Source organism: Prionailurus viverrinus, chromosome B3 (assembly GCF_022837055.1).
Source record: "Prionailurus viverrinus isolate Anna chromosome B3, UM_Priviv_1.0, whole genome shotgun sequence".
Taxonomy (NCBI): Eukaryota; Metazoa; Chordata; class Mammalia; order Carnivora; family Felidae; genus Prionailurus; species Prionailurus viverrinus.
In genome coordinates this window covers 50509391-50530053 of record NC_062566.1, presented here as the reverse complement: position 1 = coordinate 50530053, position 20663 = coordinate 50509391, and the positions used below count along the sequence as shown (strand labels likewise).

The 20663-nt window shown below is 37.6% G+C and overlaps 1 protein-coding gene across 13 annotated transcripts in view; it reads right to left on the bottom strand.

Moving 5' to 3' along the window:
• Positions 1–20663, bottom strand: part of CEP152 (centrosomal protein 152) — a 105508-nt gene that overhangs the window by 63585 nt on the left and 21260 nt on the right. For all 13 annotated transcript variants that reach the window (XR_007153126.1, XM_047863531.1, XM_047863522.1 and 10 more), the window contains 4 exons: positions 17322–17522; positions 13151–13298; positions 11441–11532; positions 10441–10604 (listed from right to left, as the gene is read on the bottom strand). Coding sequence is in view for 12 of the 13 variants with exons in the window: in XM_047863531.1 (XP_047719487.1) it covers positions 10441–10604; positions 11441–11532; positions 13151–13298; positions 17322–17522 (605 nt within the window). In the remaining variant the exon portion in view is untranslated. The remainder of the gene's footprint in view (positions 1–10440; positions 10605–11440; positions 11533–13150; positions 13299–17321; positions 17523–20663) is intronic.

Sequence of the window (20663 nt, the reverse complement as noted above, 5' to 3'; positions counted from 1 at the left end):
ATCCATAATGATTTATTTATATAGATATAAATGTAAGAGGTAAAACTATCAAACCTTTAAAATCCTAAAAGAAAATCTGTGTGACAGATTAGGACCCAAAACCATGAACTATAAAAGAGATCATTGATAAATCTAAATTCATAAAAATTTAAACTTTTGCTCCTCAAAAGATATCATTAAGAACATGATAATGTAAACGAGAGATTGGAAGAAAATGTTCACATCATACATATCAGACAAAGGGCTTATATCCTGAAATTTCTGAAGACCAAACAATATATACAAATGGCAATTAACCACATCAGGAAGAAAAGAGGAAGAAGAAAGGGAAAGAAGAACACAGCAAAAGATGCTTAGATCACTGGTTAATAGGTAAATAAAAATTAAACCCACAGTAAGGTATCACTACACACACTAGAAATATTCAAATTAAAAAAGATTAACAACACCAAGTTTTAACAACAATGTAGAACAACTGATACCTCAGACATTGCTTCTGGTGATGCAAAATGGTACAGTCACATTGAAAACGCAATTTAAACTATCAACATCTAAATAAGATAGAGGAACTCTAATGTAACCAGAAAGAGAAAGCAATTTGGAGCATAAGTGGAAAAAAATGAGGTACAATTATCTCCATTAACAGATGATATAATTCTATCTCGGAAAGCCTAAAATATAATGGAAAAACCACTACAAACAGAGAGTTAGAAAACAGGTTATAACACAAAATGTATAAGTCATATATACAAAACAGTGCTCAAGAATAATGGAAAAAGAATACCCTACTTACTATTGCAAAAATAAAATACCTAAGCATCAATTTTACAAGAATTGTGCAAAAACCTAAAGATAAAAAAAAAAAAAACAACAAGCTAGTCTCAAACCAATCTTGAGAGGCTAAAATAGATTTAAGGAAATGAAAAGACATGCTATATTCTTGGATAAAAGAATTCAACATCATAAAAATATCAACTCTCCCTAGGCTAATGCATATGTTCAACGTGATCTTAATAAAAATATTGTCAGGATTTTTTTTTCTGGAATAAAACAAGCTTAACTATAAAATTCATTTGAAGGTGTAAACAAGAAAGAGTAAGCAGAAAAACCCTAACAAGACAGCAATTCCAGAGAGATGGTTAAAGTATAAGACAAAGCATTAAAGCTTTTAGAAGGCAGCATAGGATAACAGGGAAGGTTTCTTAAAGAGAGCATAAAAAGCACTAACCACAAAGATTGATAAATTTGACTAAAGTTAAAAAACTTCCATTCATTAAAAGACAAATTTAGAGGTTAAAAGTGAGACGGGGGTGTCTGGGTGGCTCAGTGGGTTCAGCACCTGATTTCGGCTCAGGTCATGATCTCACGGCTCGTGACTTTGAGCCCTACATCGGGCTCTATGCTGACAGCTTAGAGCCTGGAGTCGGCTTCAGATTCTGTGTCCTTGTCTCACTCTGCCTGCCCCTCGTTCATGCTCTGTATCTCTCTCTGTCTCTCAAGAATAAATAAAACATTAAAAAAAATTTTTTTTTAACTGATTTAAAAAAAAATTTTTTTAACTGATTTAAAAAAAAAAGTGAGACGATAAGTACAATACACACAACCATCAAAGAATTTATATACAAAAAGGTATTTAAAAAAGGAAAAAATCCAACACATCAACAGAACACATGCACACACACAGTCATTTAAAAACTAAGGAGGGGGGCGCCTGGGTGGTTCAGTCGGTTAAGTGGCCGACTTCGGCTCAGGTCAGGATCTCACAGTCCGTAGGTTCGAGCCCCGCATCGGGCTCTGTGCTGACAGCTCAGAGCCTGGAGCCTGCTTCAGATTCTGTGTCTCCCTCTCTCTCTGACCCTCCCCCGTTCATGCTCTGTCTCTCTCTGTCTCAAAAATAAAAAATGTTAAAAAAAAAAATTTTTTTAAATAAAAAAAAAAAAAAACTAAGGAGGGACATCAGCAAGTCCTACACATACACACACACACAGGCACATGCACACACACACACACACACACACACACACACACACACCAATAAACACAATACAGATAGGTTTTTCAATGGAGCTCAATCTCAATAATAATCTAGGATAATGCAAATTAAAATCACAATAAACTACCATTACACATTAAATGGTTAAAAGTAAAAACCTGAAAATATCAAGTGTTAGCAAAGAGAGCAATTAAGACTTTCATATACTTCTGGTGGGGATGTAAATTGGCACAATTCCTTTGGAAAAGTTTGGTATTACCTATTAAGGTTGAAACACATATACTACAAGCAATTTCACTTCTAAGTATATATATCCAATAAAAATGTATGTACATTGTACTAGGAAGTAACATTAAAAATCTATGGTCAGTAGATTGAAAAATAAACTGGAATACTCATACAAATCAAAGATACACACACACATATATATATACATATATATGTATATGTATATATATGAATGAGATACAGCTACATGCTACATCTTGAGTCTCAACAAAATGTTAAGTGAATAAAAGTCTAAAGAACACCTTTATCTTTAAAAAACACACAGCTAGCATTTATGCTAAATGGAGAATGACTGAATGCTTCCCCATAAGATGAGGAGCAAAACAAAAATATCTGCTCTTATCATTTCTATTCAACATTGTACTAGAGATTCTAGCTGGAGCAATTAGTCAAGAAAAAAATAAAAGGCATTCAGATTGGAAAGAAAGACGTACGATGATCTCCATTTTCAGGTGACAAGACCCTATATACAAAAAATCCTAAGGAACCCACTAAAAAACTAGTTGAACTAAATTAACAAGTTCAGCTATGGGTCAGGATACAAGATCAATATATAAAATCAACTGTACCTCTGTACACTAAGTAATTAACCACCTGAAAATAAAGTTAAGAAAATAATCCAACAAAAGTATAGCCAAAAGAATAAAACACCTAGGAGTAAATTTAACAGAAGTACTATATGACTAGTACACTGAAAACCACAAAAATACAAAACACGAGTAGTACACTGAAAGAAACTAAAGAAGACCTAAAAAAAAAAAAAAAAAAAAAGGGAAAGACATCCTATGTTCAGGAATCAGAACCCAACATTGATTAGGATTGCAATATTCCCCTAAATTGATCTACAGACTGCATGCAACCCTAATCAAAATCCCACCTGGTTTCTTTGTAGAAAATGACAAACTGATCCTAAAATTTCTATGGAAATGCAAGAGACCTAGAATAGCCCAACCAATCTTTAAAAAGACAAAGCTGAAAGATTCATACTTCCCAATTTCAAAATTTACTACAAAGCTACATCAAGACGGTATGGCATTGGCATAAGGACAGACATACAGATCAGTAGAACAGAATTGAAAGCACAGATATAAATCCTCACATTTACAGTCAACTGATTTTTGACAAGGATGTCAAAACAATTTTGGTACTGGGACAAATGGATACCCAGATGCAAATGAATGAAGTTCTACATATCATACAGCAAAAATTAATTCAAAATGAACCTAAGACCTAATGTAAGAGATAAAGCTCTTAGAAGAAAACATAGGTATAAATCTTGAGGACCTTGGATTAGAGAATAGCTTCTTAAATAATTAAAAGCACAAGCAACCAAAGAAAAAATAGGTAACTTGGACTTCATAAAATTAAAGACTTTTTTTGCTTCAAAGGATGCTATCAAGAAAGTGAAAAGACAACCCACAGGAAAAAATACTTGCAAATAATACATCTGACAAGAGACTTGTATTTAGAATATATAAAGAACACTCAAAAGCAATAAAAGGAAACCCAATTTTAAAATGGGCAAAAGATGTGAAGAGATCTTCCCAAAGAAGATATACAAATGGCCAATAAACATAGTAAAAGATGTTCAACATAGTTAGCCATCAAATAAAAACTACATCATTAACAAATCCAAGCCAAACAGCAAGCGTGGGCAGGGATATAAAGAAATTAGAACCCTCATACATTGCTAGAGGGAATGTAAAATGGTACAGCCACTTTGGAAAACAGTATGACCATTTTTTGAAATGCTAACCGTAGATTTATCACATCACTCAGCAATTCCACTCCCAGATATACAGTTGACCCTTGAATAATATAGGTTTGAAAGCACGGGACCACTCACATGTGGATTTTTTTTTTTTTGATACAGTACAAAACTGTAAATGTATTTCCTCTTCCTTATGATTATCTTAGCATTTTCTTTTCTATAGCTTACTTTAATGTAAGAATACAGTATATAATACACATAACGTACAAAATATGAGTTAACCAATGGTTTATGTTACTGCTAGGGTTTCCAGTCAACAATAGGGTATTAGCTGTTAAGTTTTTGGAAAGTCAAAAGTCATATGCAGATTCTCAACTGCACAGCAGGTCAGAGCCCCTAAGTCCTGCATTGATCAAGGGTCAACTATACCTCTAAGAGAAATGAAAACCTATACCCACACAAATTTGTCCACAAATGTTCCTAGCAGAATTATTCATAATAGCTAAAAAGTAGAGACAACTCAAATAAATGTCCATTAGCTGATGAATGAATGAGTAAAATATGATATATATTCACACAATGGAATATTTTTTGGCTAGAAAATGGAATGAAGTATTGATATATGCTGCAATGTGGATGAACCGTGAAAGCATCTGCTACGTAAAAGAAGCCAGTTACAAAACACCACATACTACATGACTCCATTATACATTCACATACTACATGATTCCATTTATGTGAAATGTACAGAATAGGCAAATCCATAAATAGAAAGTAGGTTAGTGATTGCCTGAGCAGTGAGGACAAGAAGGAGTAATGGGGAATGACTAATAATACCTACAGGGTTTCTTTTTGGGGATACTGAAATGTTCTAAATTAGGTTGTGGTAACAGTTGCACAACTCTAAATATATGAAACACCAGTGAACTGCATACTTTAAATGGGTAAATTTTATGGTACTTTAAATATATCTTAATACAATTATAGAAGAAAAAAATAACATCTAATGTATGAGTTCCCTCTGTACAAAGGCAATCTGAATCTATAGTGTTTAGGTATGAATAATTAGGTCTTACAAGGTAACAATAAACCCAGAAAACAATTGCTCTAGCAGTTAAGATAGTAGTTAACTTCAAGATTATGACTGGGAAGAGGCATATGACCAGTTGCTAACAATGTTTATTTCTGGGTGGTGGCTCCATGGGCATTCGCTTTAAAATCATTCGTTAAGCTATACACTTATGTTTCATGCACTTTCTCAATTTTAAAAGGTTTAAAAAGTAAAACAAAATTATAAAAATTACTAGAGAAATACCATCAAGAAATCAGACAGGTAGAGAGAATGATGGGTCTAACTACATAAAAATTTTAAACAGTAGAAGTGGTAACTCTCAGCACTAGCTAGGATACTCAGAAATAGGAACTGCCACATGACATGGGTAATAAGCAAAATACAGACTGCTTGGCAATATGTATCAAAAACCTCAAATATGTGCACACCTCTTAGCAAGGATATACACCCAAATCTTAAGGAGGTAAAGATGTCAATAAAGACTTGACTACAAACAAGCTTGTGATAATAATAATATTGCATTACTTATAATGAAAAAATTAAAGTGTATTACTAAAACATAGTTCATTCATCCACATATCCATTAGTAAATATTTACATTATCATCTAAAGATTTCAGAATATGCTAAAAGATATATTATAAAATACATTCAATATTATTTTATCTTTTAGAAATATACAACACAGATAAAGTGGAAGTTATACACCAAAATGTCACAAGTTGTTTTCTTCATGGGAGGTGAAGTAAGATTGTGTTGCTTTTAATTTTCTTCTGTTTTCTTCATCTGTATTTTCCATTTTTTCCATAATAAAGGAGAAAGTTTCTTTTTAAAAAAAAATAAGTAGTTGATAGTATGTGCCTCAGTATGATGTGATGAAAATGGAACCTCATCTCTGTGGTCTTCCTCCACAAAACCCCCGAGAAAACCAATCATAAAACAAACATCAAATTCCAAGAGGGGCTTCCTATAAAAGACCTGACCAGTATTTCTCAAATCTGTCAAGCTCATCAAAAACAAGGAAAGTTAAGAGGAACCTAAGGAAACATGACTCCTAACCTGGCATCCTGGATGCAGTCCTGGAACAGAAAAAGGACATGAGGTAAAAACTGAGGACATCCAAATAAAGTATGGACATTAGTTTCTAATAATTTATCACTATTAGTTCATTAATTGTAATGAAGGTACCATGATGGTATAAGATGTTAACAGAAGAAAATGAGTATGGAGTATAGAGAAAATCTGTACTAATTTTTCTGGTTCTCTAAAACTGTTCTAAAACACTAAAGGTAGTTCTAAAAAAAATAAATAACAGTTCTGAGTTTAATTTTTTGCTGTTTTTCGGTTTATGGTGATTCCAAACGAAAGGTTAGAATGCATATACATTGTATGTATACCCACACACACTTATACAGAGAGACAAAGAATGAACAAAATATTAGGCTTTTTTAGGCGCTATAAAAGGAGTTCCTTGCAATACACTACATATTTATCAATACACACAACTTTTGTATATGTTATATAATGTAAACATGTCTGTATAGATCTCATCTATTTAAACCACTCCTATGGAAATAGAGATGTAAAATAAAATAGAAATATAATTACATAAGAAATATAAAATAAGTTACAATGCATTTTTCTAAGCTATATAAGATGTGCACTTTTAGCAGAACGCTTATTTTGACTCAGTTAACAAATTAGGCATCCCTAATTTCTTTTCTTACTGAATGTTGACCACTGAAATAGCACATCATGTACTCCTAGAGGGAGCTAAGTCAGAGAGCAGAGAAAAGCGCTTGCTAAAATAAGTTTCTCTTCTTTCCCAAAAGGGAAAAAAATCAGCAGTGGTGACCAGTCCTGCTGAGTTCTGTGGAAGTTGGTTCCCCTAAGTCCAAATAAACTGTAGTCCCTTATGAAGCCTGCTGAGAAGACCAAAGGGAAAAGGCATTCCACTTGTTAAATGTTTATTATTTGAGCTTCGCAGCCAACTATAATAAGGGAAAGGGAAGCTGTCTGCAAGCTGCATGCAGATTTAGCTACTCAAGTTCCATGAATGTGAAATAGAACACTGAGGCTAAACCCTTAAAATTTACTAGGCAGTAGCTTGAGGGAGGTGGTAGCTGAGAATAAAAGCTTGGAGCCGCTAATATTTGGGTCAGTGATTTGAAAGCAGCTCAAGTCAACACAGGACTAAAATTCTCGATACTGGGAAAACTGTGGCTTCCTCTCGTTCTAAGAATCACGATACATCAGAGAAAAAGTACAAATCTCTTTCTCTCCTATACCTCCTCTCACTCTGACCTAAAAATAAATATTTTTACTTTTTGCTCAGATTCTTATCTATTAAACTGCTGGTGGGTGGGAGGGCTACAAGCTAAACCTCTTTCCGCATATCGTGTGCTTCACTGAACGTCTTCAGGCTGAATCTCAGTGACCACTCACTCTGTGCTTAGGAGTGGCAACCCTTTTACTGTGACAGTGACATGACTATGATAGTGATGTGAGGTCTCAGGTTGGTTATCTATAGGCATGTGCTTTAAATTACTGTAGGGTTTTGGTTAGGAGTATGAATTAAATACAAAGGGCAGAAGCAGAACACATTAAAAAACATCATGATGAATTAAGTTTACTTGGAAAAGTATACATTATTTTTATATAACATATATGTGTATTATTTTCCAAATTCCCAGGCTATTTATTGCACAAGTTACAACCGGAGAAAAATCTTTTTTGACATGAACTAAATCATTAATCCTCTGAAATGCAAGACAGAAAGAAGAAGGAAGTCAAAAGCAAAAAGGTTTGTCATGTAAATAGGACAGATTTACAGGACAGTATGGTTTGGGGCTCAAGTATGGTTCTGCTGCTAATATAGCATGTCCTCTTGGGCAAAAGAGTTCAGCTTTGGTTGGTTTTCCCAACCCTGAAATGAAAATACAGATCTGATGTTTCCCCAAGGCTGAGATGAGAATCAAAACTTTTTACATGATATATGTTGAGTTAAAAGAGAATTAATATGAAAACTGGATCAACGGTGTATTTTAACCAATCATCTATTAAATAATAATAGCAATAGTTATCAATGACTAAATGCCTACTAAGTGCAAGAACATTTTATATGAGGTCCTTTATATTCATTATTTATCTTAATCCTCACTTTAACCCCCAAGAGATATCTATAATCTACTTAATAGAAAAAACCTGATAAGAAAACAGGCTCAGAAAAGCCAAGGAACCTGCCCAAGATCACAAAGCTAGTGCTGAATGGCAAAACTACAAATCAAAACAAAATCTGCATCTCAAGACCATGCCCTTTCCACTAGCCATTCAGAATTAATCTGGCATTAACAGGAAATGAGGCATTCACAGCAGTAAATTTCCAGATGACCACATTTTAACTTCAAAATTGTATGTAAATCTGTCTAAAAAATATAACACACACATCCTTTTTCTTCAATAACTCAAGATCGTGATTGCAGACATTTTGAGGCAGATCGCAGCTATAGTTGCTGTCGTCCTCTCCTTGCTGAGGTTGAGCTATCTCAGTGAAACACTGGGAGTACCTCTCCCAATCCCCTTCCCCAGCTACTCGGCAGCCAGGAACTCAGATAACTCCTGGGATCCAAACAAATCTAAGTCAGTAAGGCCCTGTGATGAGAGCCTGAAGGTGGTTCCTGCTAAACACACTACATATTCTAGTTCTGCTCTTTGCCTCTTAGCTTCCTTCTGAATCGTAGCTGTAATCTGTCAAGGTGAGAGTCCCTAAAGACTGACCGCCAAACAAATGAAGCCTTATTAAACTAAACCAACATCTTGTTTCACCTTACTTCCTGATCACTTTAGATTTCAATTTTCTAAATGTCATCTTGTTTCGAAAAGATCATACTATGAACATACTTAACTTCTAAAACCTATTGTAGAGCAAACCCTTCAGGAAATACGTACACCTGTATTTAGTTGCAGGATACCTGAAACACAACAGGTCATAAACACTCTCACGAAACTTAGTCTGAAATTATAAATTTTTTTTTTCAACGTTTATTTATTTTTGGGACAGAGAGAGACAGAGCATGAACGGGGGAGGGGCAGAGAGAGAGGGAGACACAGAATCGGAAGCAGGCTCCAGGCTCTGAGCCATCAGCCCAGAGCCTGACAAGGGGCTCGAACTCACGGACCGCGAGATCGTGACCTGGCTGAAGTCGGACCCTTAACCGACTGCGCCACCCAGGCGCCCCTAGTCTGAAATTATAAACTGGACAGTGATGGTGTGGCATCTGGATGCATTTGAGGAAGGCTTTCCTTAGCCTAAATACAATCTCTTCCAAATACCCACGTTTCATCCGTTTCCCACACCCAGGAGGAGGAGTGACTGGATAAATGCCTCTCTGTACATCAAGGATAACATTTAGCATACAGCACGTAGTGGCCCACAAGTATGTCTCCCTCTCCTCATCCAGGCAAAACGTAAACTCCCTGGAGTCAGGGAGGGTTTCATCCTCGTCTTTCATGCTCTACTCCCAGAGCCTTGCATAGCGCTTCCCAAACCGCAAGCTTCTCCAGAAAGTACATCCTGTCCTCCATTCATTTGTGAAGCGTTTAAAGGTACCAAAATGTGTTCCTCTTTTACCACCCACTCCCTCCCCACATGGGTTCCTGGAAGGGATGATAAGACACTCCTTGCCAAGTACTGAAGTATTATACCTCTGTGTTAAGCGGAAGTATAAAAGACAGCATCCCTATTTTAAGATTAAGGTCTCAGTAACGTTCCTAGGAAAAATTAATGCTTAATTTTCTCATATGCCATTGATAAATGCCACGTACCTGCCTTCAACACGCGGTATGAATAAAAATAATATGTCCTTGCCTTAATAACAGAGCAGATACATAACCTCAGTCGTAGAATTTACTCTGTGTGTTTTAACTTTAATCATTTCCACCTTATTGAAACTGATGTGCCTACTGGTACTGAAGACAGCACAAGATCAATAGTTGAAGTTTCTGTTCATTTTGACTTCAGACATTTACACTTCATTAGAAACGACTGAAGCATACTGTCCCACATTCAAGAACCCCTAGTTAGCTCACCATTTCATGCCTCGTGCCACTTATTTACTCGTATCGTATTATTAACGCAGGTTCTTCTATGTAAACTGTTTTTTTTAATGTTTATTTATTTATTTTGAGAGAGAGAGAGAGAGGCAAAGAGAGAGGGAGAGAGAGCATCCCAAGCAGGCCCCACTCTGTCAGCACAAAGCCCGCCATGGGGCTCGATCCTACCAACCATGACATCATGACCTGAGCCAAAATCAAGAGCTGGACGCTTAACCAACTCAGCCAGCCAGGCGCCTCATACGGTAAACTATTTTCTTAATACCTCTTCACTTTGGATTTTTTCCAGTTGACTTTTTTAATACCCAAATCCACATATGATTCAGTGAGTTCTATATTTAATTCTCCTTCTGAGTCACTTGGAAGTATTCCTAATTTTGCAGCAGATTCGTAGAGTGAAATTTCATCTTTTAGTTCTGTTAATTCTTCCTAAAACACAAAATTATTAAAAATTATTTTCCAATATGAAGGAATCAGTCATCCCTCTGTGCTTCAAAATTCATCTTAACGATCAACAGAAACCAGAATACTTCTTCACATACCTTATTTACATTACAAATAACTTTAAAATAAATGCTGCTAAGAACACAGGTGTACAATGAAAACATAGATGTCTGCAACTTTAGAAAGGCCAGCACATTATCAGGTTCTCAAGTACACGGACTGAACAGATGTGTAAATGAATGAGAGAGCAAATCTAAGTGGTTTCTCTCATGCCTCCTGTGCTTACATTAGGTCCTCCACAAAAAGTGTCTGTCCCTTGAGCTGAGAAACTGACGGCAGCACTTTTTGGCTTTCTAGAGCTCAGAGCGGCCTGGTCTGCCAAGAACGTGTTGTACTTGACTCTGCCGGTGGGAAAAGGCAAAATACGTCTTTCCAGCAGAGGTAATACTGGAACTCTTCCTCCAGTGGAAAATGTAAGTCGCACTGGGGGAGGATGTGAGGGAACTGCAGCTACACTGCGGGTTTCCCACACCTGCAGATACACTTATCTCTGCAACCACCAGTAAGTGAAAGGACATGCCGTGTGAAGGAGGTGACAGGCAGACGGACAGGAGGGTGCCAGGCCCTGGCTCCGCAGTCAGGACAGACCTGGGCTCGACTACCTCACTGTGTGGGTGAGACCGTGAACAACTCTCATTGGCCTGGAGACGGTCCAACCAGCTCCAACCAGCTCCTTTAGAGAAATACAAGGTCCAGAAAAGTGATGTAAGCACTGCCTAATTCAGTTACCCACAGAGTCTCTTCCAAGTGGCAACACTCACTTGCAAAGCCTTGTTCATGTTTTCACTCATAGCATGTGCTTTTTGTGCTTGCTGCAGCTGGAACCGTAGCTGAGCCACCTCCTGTACTGAGCCTAGGGGGGGGAAATCAGAGAATGCACCAAAGGTAAAGGGATGAAGAACCTACGATGTACAGAAGAACTTGAATCCGCTGAGGCTACAGAAGGTGGAGTCCTGCTTTGTTACCTTGTTATTGCCTTTCTAGGAGGACAGAGGTATAGCCAGTGGGACCGAGAAGGCATAGGTCCAGACATCTCCGAGACATGTCCACACATTTAGTGTGGCTCCTCATATGTCCTTGGGAGGTTGAAGACCTGGACTACTGTGACCTTGCTATGAATCAAATGAGCCACGTCTACAGACCTTAACACTCCACAAGCCCTTTAATAGGACCATAATGTTCCAACTCGCAGAAAGCCAAAACAAAAATTCTTTGGAACCCGTTGCTACCCTCTAATAAGAAAACTACATCTTGCTGCCTTTAGCTTCTTTCGAAATGCTTTTATTTCCACCACCCCCACCTCCACATGTGAAAAAAGCATCTTAGGGCTGTGTTTCAGAAACTTTGGTAACCTAATGTTTTAAATGTACTAGGGGAGGCTCCCATTTGAAAGGGATGTTACTGGGCTTCCTCAAAAGAAAATGAGCATCTGGGAAATGGTTAGGCAAAGTAATGATGGCATATTATGCAACTAAAGAAAATCATATTTCAAAGCCTTTAATGGCAAGGAAAAAGGCTCACTAAACAATGCCACGTGAAACAAAAAGGATACAAAACTGAAGAGGGAGGAGGGACCCAGAGTACAAGCCAAATTTTGCCCCCACCAAAACATACCCACACACATATTTTAAGAGTCTTTGACTTTAGTACTTCCAACTTTTGAATAAGCTACTCTTATACACATTGTACTAAGTCTGAATTGGCTTTGCGTGCCAAAGTGTGACTTTTGCATATCAGGTAATGAATAACCACTGAGCTATTTTCACAGTGGGAGCTACTCACCAGCAAACAGGGCAGTTTGTCTGTATGGTAGTGTTTGCATAAACATGTGATTATTCTATTGCCTTTTACTCTAATATTCTACAAAAATTAATAAGAAAAAAACACAAAACTACTGCTGAACCTAATGATAAGAAGCATGTCCCAAACTTAACACCATGAAAACCAAATGAGAAATTTTAAGCATGACAAGAATATAACTCACTAGCTTCAACTGGCCAGATAAATGAGAGAGGAAAAAAATCCATGGAGTTTTACAAAATGATAGAAATACATGCTCAGACTGAGCTTAAAAAGCAAAATATAATGGGACTTCATAGTCATTTTTACTTTTCATGGATAGAATCTACCTTCTAACATAGATTTTGTTCAATTTTTGCACATTCAGCTTTGGTATGTTTTCAAAAATGCGCTATGTGCAGAAGTAGGGAATTACCTATGTGTGTGAGCTCAATTTCACTTGAAGGAAATATATTCAAACATTAACAACAGTTATCTCTGTGTGGTAGGATTATTGGTTATTTTTATTTGTTACTTTGCACATTAAACACATATAATAGCAACACTTGAAAAACTGTCACTGGTGGTCTTTTCTGCCTTTTTCGATTTTTAAAATTCATGGATCCTACTACATTCTCTTTGCATATTATGCTAGCCTACTGTGGAGACAAGAGCCTACCCCGGGCACCCACCTGAGTGCAAAAAGTTGGCACACTGCTTCTGACTCTCCTCTAGACTTCTTGTCAATCTGTTAATGATCTCAGTCTTTTCTAATTTGGTCGCTTCTTGATTCCTTTCCAATTGGTTCACTTGGTCTTTCAAATGACAACAAATATCTTCCTAAATAGAAAGTATTCAAGAAGTCATTTCATGATCAGTTGTTAAACGTTAAACAAATATGATACATACACAATTGGATTTTAAGTCAAATATAAAATCACACAGCAGCATCACCTCTTTTACAAGGTTAAGTGCACAGGACTGGGAGGAAGTTAGAACAAACTTGTATGATCTTGGGTGAGTCATCAACTTCTCCATCTGTTTTTTTCTGTTGTAATTATGCTAATAAAGGTTAAATGCAATGATTTCTAAAGTCCCTTCTGTTCTATAATCACAAGACACTGATATTCTAAAATTAGATTTTATCCAAGCCAAAAAAAATATATTACACTTCTATTTGCATTTTACACTGTCAGTATAAGCGTATGTATTCATATTTAGGCAGACCACTTTGAACCATGGCCTCTGTATCCCAAGACAGGAAGGATACAGATACATAAATGGAAACTCACTCTATTCTGAACAGCCAAAAGCTCATTCTACTCTGAGTAGCCAAAAAAAAAAATCTCTCCCTCTTCTGAATTTCTTTTATACGGTTTCTCTTTTTCTTTCTACCTTTTACATGTCTTATTTCCTTCTTTTTCTTACTTCTACAGGTACCTATGCAGTGCCTTGCACAAAGTGAGGTATAAAAACAAACAAATAAACAAAACAAAACAAAACCTTGAGAAACAAATGACAAAAAACCCAGATGGGACAAATGTGTGTGTGCGTGTATGTGGGTGTGGGCACACGCATGCACTCATGTGTGTAGCTGTATGGGGATATGTAGAAAATGCAGAGCACGTATATAATATACTCAAGTTTCTTCAAAAAGAAAAATGTGTTTGGGAGTAATAAGCCACAGGAGTCCCAAGCCTAGGTAGAAGAAAGCATCACTTCTCACTCAAAAAAGCCTATATAGGCTGAATTCCACACAAATAGCAGAACATGAGACAGCCAGGAGTATATTAAGGTAAATGGTTAAAGTCACCTGAAAAAGCCTGAAGAAAATAAGTTGTAATAAGGGCTTTGAAGCAGACAGAAGGCATTTAGGGCCTGATCCACAGGATAATGTAAAGCCCAATAATGCTTTCAGGATACTAACACAAGGGACACCTCATTAAGGATAGCGACAGTATCGTTAAGGAGAGGAAAGAGATTCTCAAGTCTCCTGTTTTACCTCAAAAATTCATGTGAATTTTGCATTCTCTTTCATAATGTAGTCATGTTTGCTTTAAATTTTTTCTACCAAATTTTTGAGCAAAATGAAGCTTCTGGAAACTACTCCATGTTTATTCAACAGTGCAAACCTCTTGGCTCTTGGCTGCTAATTCCCAGGCCAGCTTGAAAAGCGTGGCTCCAAAGTGCCAAAATACCATGGCAAACACGATGAATGGGCTAACGTTAATGACAGTGTGAATGTGTGTGTGAGAAGGGGTGGGGAGACAACCAACATTTACTTATGTGCTGGGGAGGCTACGATCACTCTTATAAGAGACTGAGAACTGGCAAAAAGTTAGTTCAAGAAAAGGTATGAAAAAAACTATATAAAGAAACGGCCAACTGTAGCAATAACTTGACTATATGCAACAATCAACTAAACCATGTTGTTTCCTGTTAACAAGTTCAGGGAGCCAATTACACTCAGAAACCTGTGCAGTTCAAATACCAAGAAATGAACAAAACATGGTTCTATGTTTTCCATGAGTAGATTGAGTAAGAACATTCAGTTCCAGACAGGTAAAGGCAGACATCCCCTAAGACTGACCAAGACAAGTGTGGTGATAAAGAAATAGTAGCTGAATCTATCTTTGGAAGCAAATGGAATTGAACAGGTTTCTAAAGCACAGAAAAATGAGGATTGGGCCACACACACATAGGTCTGTGGGGACCTCTTAGCTAAAGATAGTGTTTAAACTGGAGCCTTTAAATCTAACATTAAAGGAAAGTTAGAAAGTAGACCAGGTGAAAGTCATGACATAGAAACCAAAGTCCACAATTTCACCTAAAGGTGAAAATTTCAAGAAGACTGACAAGAAGAAGGGTGTTATACAATCAAGGAGATAATCCCAGATCTTAACCCTATATTCAGAGATCTCAGAACGTGACACTTCCATGAACGGGAGAGACAGAAGACAGGAAGGTCCAAGAGATGGTTTGCTATTAGAGAGTTCTGTCCCTGAAGGAACACTGAGCTCAAGAAGCTTCTCCCTCATCTGCTCTGTCACACTAGAAAACCTAAGAGGAACTCAGCCATAGTAAAAAGAACTGTTATACGTTGAGAGTATGTACAATCCTTTTTACCTACAAAAGATGACGGCTTCAGGAAAGCACTAGATGAATAATATAATTTCACAAGCTATATATTTCTCAAAATATAGTAGCTACATAGATATTTTAAGAAAAAAACCTCAACTGCATCATAGATTGCTACTCCTCCCACTACATGAATCAATCCCTGTGTTGCATTTGGTCTTTCAAAATATAATTAAATATACATTAAAGCTTTTTGGGATGAGCACTGGGTGTTGTATGGAAACCAATTTGACAATAAATTTCATATATTGAAAAAAATAAATAAATAAAAATAAATAAATAAATATACATTAAAGCCTGTTTACATCCTGATATTTAGCTGTTGTTCAAAAGATGTTTGCTTAACAGATGAAATAATACGATTAGCACACAAATGTAGTCCTTTCCCACCAAAAACAAGTTTTTCATAAAACAGTGAATTTTTAACCTTTGCAAGGCGAAGCATGAGCCTCTTATGAGGAAAATCTGAATGAGTTTGTGGGTCTTCTCAAAAACAAAAATGCATATGCCAACATCCAAAAGAAAACCATACCCACAATTTGAGATTCATCAAAGCCATGGAGCCTAGTCATGAACTGCCTTAGGGGACGCCAGATTAAAAGTCTGTATAACTCACACAACGTACTATGTGTGAAAATCTATTCTGTTGCCACTGTACACATACAGTACAAAGCACATAGGGACACAGCTGTACGTAACTGCGTGAATAAGTTTGCTTACTCAAGTTCATCTGCTAAATTATCCAGCTATTTGTACCTCGCTACTATTTTCCAAGAGTTGTTCTACTTTTCTCGGTAATATGCTGAATGGAGTACAGGAAAAGGTTTATCTGAAAGTGAAGAAAAGTGCACTCTGGGGCGCCTGGATGGCTCAGTTGGTTAAGCGTCCGACTTCGGCTCAAGTCAGGATCTCGCGGTCTGTGAGTTCAAGCCCCGCGTCGGGCTCTGTGTTGACAGCTCAGAGTCTGGAGCCTGCTTCGGATTCTGTGTCTCCCTCTCTCTCTGCCCCTCCCCTGCTCATGCTCTGTCTCTCTCTCTCTCAAAAATAAAATTTATTTAATAAATTTTAAATTTAATAAAATTAAAATTTATTTAATAAACATTAAAAAAATTTAAAAAAAGAAAAGTGCACTCTGAAATTTTATTTATTCAAATGATTACCTGGGGTTTAGGAGCATAAGCAAACCCACCACCTGACTCACCCTTAGTTTACATTTTATTCACTTTGGGGCAAAAATAATTCAAACTGTGAGAGATGCTGAAACTTTCCTCCTTATTTTGTTTATTACACTACTCTCAAAAATTAACTCTTCTCCCAAGAACCACTTGTAGACAATGTTTACTCACAGGTTAACTACCCAACAAAGGCTTTCTACTGTTTAAACTCCCAGGACAACCTCGAAAGTTCAGGCCAGCTCCTAGAGCACTAGCCTTTTCAGTCTGGATTTACTCTAGGGCAATAATTATGTATAAATACTCTACAAATAAAGGACCGGTAGGTAGGAGAACTGAGAAAGTACTAACCAATCCTATCAAAGAAAAAAATTTCCAAAATGCTGCCCACAGGACATCTTCATAGATTAAAAATCTTTGGCTTTTAATTTTTACTCACAAACACCTACTGCAAACATCCAAATTTTCCATATGAAGAACCACAAAGTATCAGTTATGAAAAATAACCAGTTTTACTTGTTAATGACAGTGGCTCATTTGAGATCATCCCAACCTGCTCCTTAAGTGCAGTGACTGTAGCATCCAGCTTCCTTTGCAAGGACGACACTTGCTCCTCATGCTTCTTCGTGAGGCCCGTAACAATGCTGTCGTGCTGCTCTCTCACACGCTGGAGTGACTCAGAATGATGGAGGTCCAGCAGCTGCTGCTTCAGGCTTTCCAGAGCCATTTCCGTCGTTCTGGACTTCTTAATCATCTAGAAGGTACACACAGGACATCCACGTTTACAATATTTTGACTCTGTGCTCTCTTCATGGACATTAAAACTCAACCATCCTTTAAGGAGAATAGAGAAGAAAGGGTCTCCCTATAGTGGCTCTAGTCCTTAAAACTTCCCTAGCTGGGACTCCCCAGGCCCATGGCCGCTGGAAACATCATTCAATGAGAAAAAAACCTATAGTTACCTGAGGAGAGTGACAGAGGATTTTGCTTAGCATGATGGCAATGTGGGTACCAGACAAGGAGTCTGTGGCTACAACACTGGTCCCAGTACTGTTTGCATCTCTCTGAGCCCAGTGGGGGTGGGGGGGGACCACAATTGTTAGGTCACAGAAAAATGACAACTGTTTCTTAAATGTTTCTTTTCAAAAGACTGATAAAAACTATCAGTGATTACTTACTAAAAAAAAAAAAGTTTTAGGGGCGCCTGGGTGGCGCAGTCGGTTAGGCGTCCGACTTCAGCCAGGTCACGATCTCGCGGTCTGTGAGTTCGAGCCCCGCGTCGGGCTCTGGGCTGATGGCTCAGAGCCTGGAGCCTGTTTCCGATTCTGTGTCTCCCTCTCTCTCTGCCCCTCCCCCGTTCATGCTCTGTCTCTCTCTGTCCCAAAAATAAATAAAAACGTTGAAAAAAAAAAATTAAAAAAAAAAGTTTTGGAAACTATGTCTGTACAGCTGTTGAAAAATATTGGTATATTAGGCTAAATAATGGCTTCCAAAAGATGTCCATGTCCTAATCCCTAAAACCTGTGAGTATGTTATGTTATATGACAAGGGAAAAGCAAGGTTACAGACGAAATTAAAATTGCTAATCAGATGACCTTAAAATAAAAAAGATTAACCTGAGGGTGCCTAGGTGGCTCAGGTGGTTGGGCGTCTGTCTGACTCTTGGTTTTGGCTCAGGTCATGATCTCACGGTTCCTTAGTTTGAACTCGCATTGGGCTTCCGCACTGATGTGCAGGGCCTACCTGCGATTCTCTCTCTCTTCCTTTCTCTCTGCCCTTCCCTTGCTCGTGCTCTCTCTCTCTCTCTTTCAAAATAAATAAACTTAAAAAAAAATGCTACAAGATAAAAGATTATCCTGTATCACCTGGGGTCCAATGTATCTAGAGAGATCCTTAAACGAGAAAAACTGAGGCAAGAAAGTCAGAACCAGTGACTTCTGGCCCTGAAGATGAAAATGGGCATAAACCAAGGAGTGCAGGTGGCCTCCAGGAGCTAGAAAAGGCAAGAAAATGGATTCTCCCCCAGAGCCTCCAAAAAGCAGCACAGCCCTGCTGACCTTGACTTTAGCCCAGTGAGACCCATATCAGACTTCTAACCTCCAGAACTGTAAGACAGAAGCACTATTTCAAGCCATTAAGTTTATATTAATCTGTTACAACAACAATAGGAAACCAATACATGTGGTGATTCTGTTGCTTTTATGTTTTCATTTATGCCTTATTTCTTAAAAATGCAATTTCTAACTTATAAAGAGATTAAAAAGTTATAACCTTTTACTACATAAAAGCAAGTCAGGTTTTTAACCTAAGGACTATCAGTTTTCAAAAAGTTAAAATGCTAATAGTCTATATCACACAAAAATTAAAATTTAAAATGAGGCTTGTCCTTCATTTCTAGTCCAGAGATTGACTATTTATTCCAATACTGTGTGAAGTGCTTATGGCATTTATTCATTTGCTCAATAAATAATGTGACTACTTTGTAGTAGGCAGAGTTCTAGGCACTGAAGGACATGATGAAAGGCAGGCAAGGTCCAGACTCTTACTACTTTCTGCTGGGAAGGGACAGACCTTAACAAGTAAACAAAGGAGATCATTTCAGATAGTTTCGTTTTTAATTTTTTTTTAATGTTTACTTTTTTTTTTTTTTTTTTTTTTTTATTTTTTTTTTTTTTAATGTTTATTTATTTTTGAGACAGAGACAGAGCATGAACGGGGAGGGTCAGAGAGAGAGGGAGACACAGAATCGGAAACAGGCTCCAGGCTCCGAGCCATCAGCCCAGAGCCTGACGCGGGGCTCGAACTCACGGACCGCGAGATCGTGACCTGGCTGATGTCGGACGCTTAACCGACTGCGCCACCCAGGCGCCCCAGTTTACTTTTGACAGAGAGCGTGCACACGAGCAAGCGTGGGGGAGGGGCAGAGAGAGAGGGAGACACAGAATCCGAAGCAGGCTCTAGGCTCTGAGCTGTCAGCACAGAGCCCGACATAGGGCTCAAACCCACGAACTGTGAGATCATGACCTGAGCCAAAGTTAGATGCTTAACTGACTGAGCCCCCGAGGTGCCCTTCATAGGATATGGTATGATGAAGAAGAGTGGAAACGCGGGGCTTTGGGCAACTTCACATATAAAGTGGCTTGTTTTAGCTCACACCTGAAGGATAAGGAGCCAGATATGAAACAACACTGCTTAAATTCTTTCATTAAACCATCCTCAGAACTAGCCACAAATCTCATCCAAACCAAGCTTACAATTTTATAGTCACTTTCATTTTTAGCCACCCTTTTTCCCCCTCTCCAAAATGGTTTGACTCTCTCTCACGAGTCACCCTCCACCAGGCTTGGCTACCAATAACCTCTGATCATTTCCAACCATTAAATGGCTATCTAGTTCATTAATCAAAAAATGTGCTGCCACTTTATTTTTTTTATTTAATTTTTTTAGATTTTTTTTTTTTTTAGATTTTATTTTTAAGTAATCTTTATACCCAACATGGGGCTCAAACCCACAACCCCGAGATCAAGAGTTACATGCTCCACTGACAGAATTCACCAGGTGCCTCTGTGCCACAACTTTAAAGGCACGTGTACCAGAGTCAGGAAATTTCAGTTTTGCTGCTTCGTCAATAACTGGCTTTGTAATCTTGGGCAAGTAATTTGACCTCTTCCAAAATTTGATTAACTCATCTATAAAGTAAACACAATGCCTCACTAATCAAAATCCCAACAAGATCTTTTTACAAACATAAAAAGTTGATATGCAAAATCTAGAAAAGGAAATGTAAAAAAGAGCTACAAAATTTTTAAAGAATACCACCAGTAGCCCTTGTTATCCAAATTTCAAGACATACTGTAACGCTATAGTTGTGTTAGTATCAGAGCAGGAACAGAGA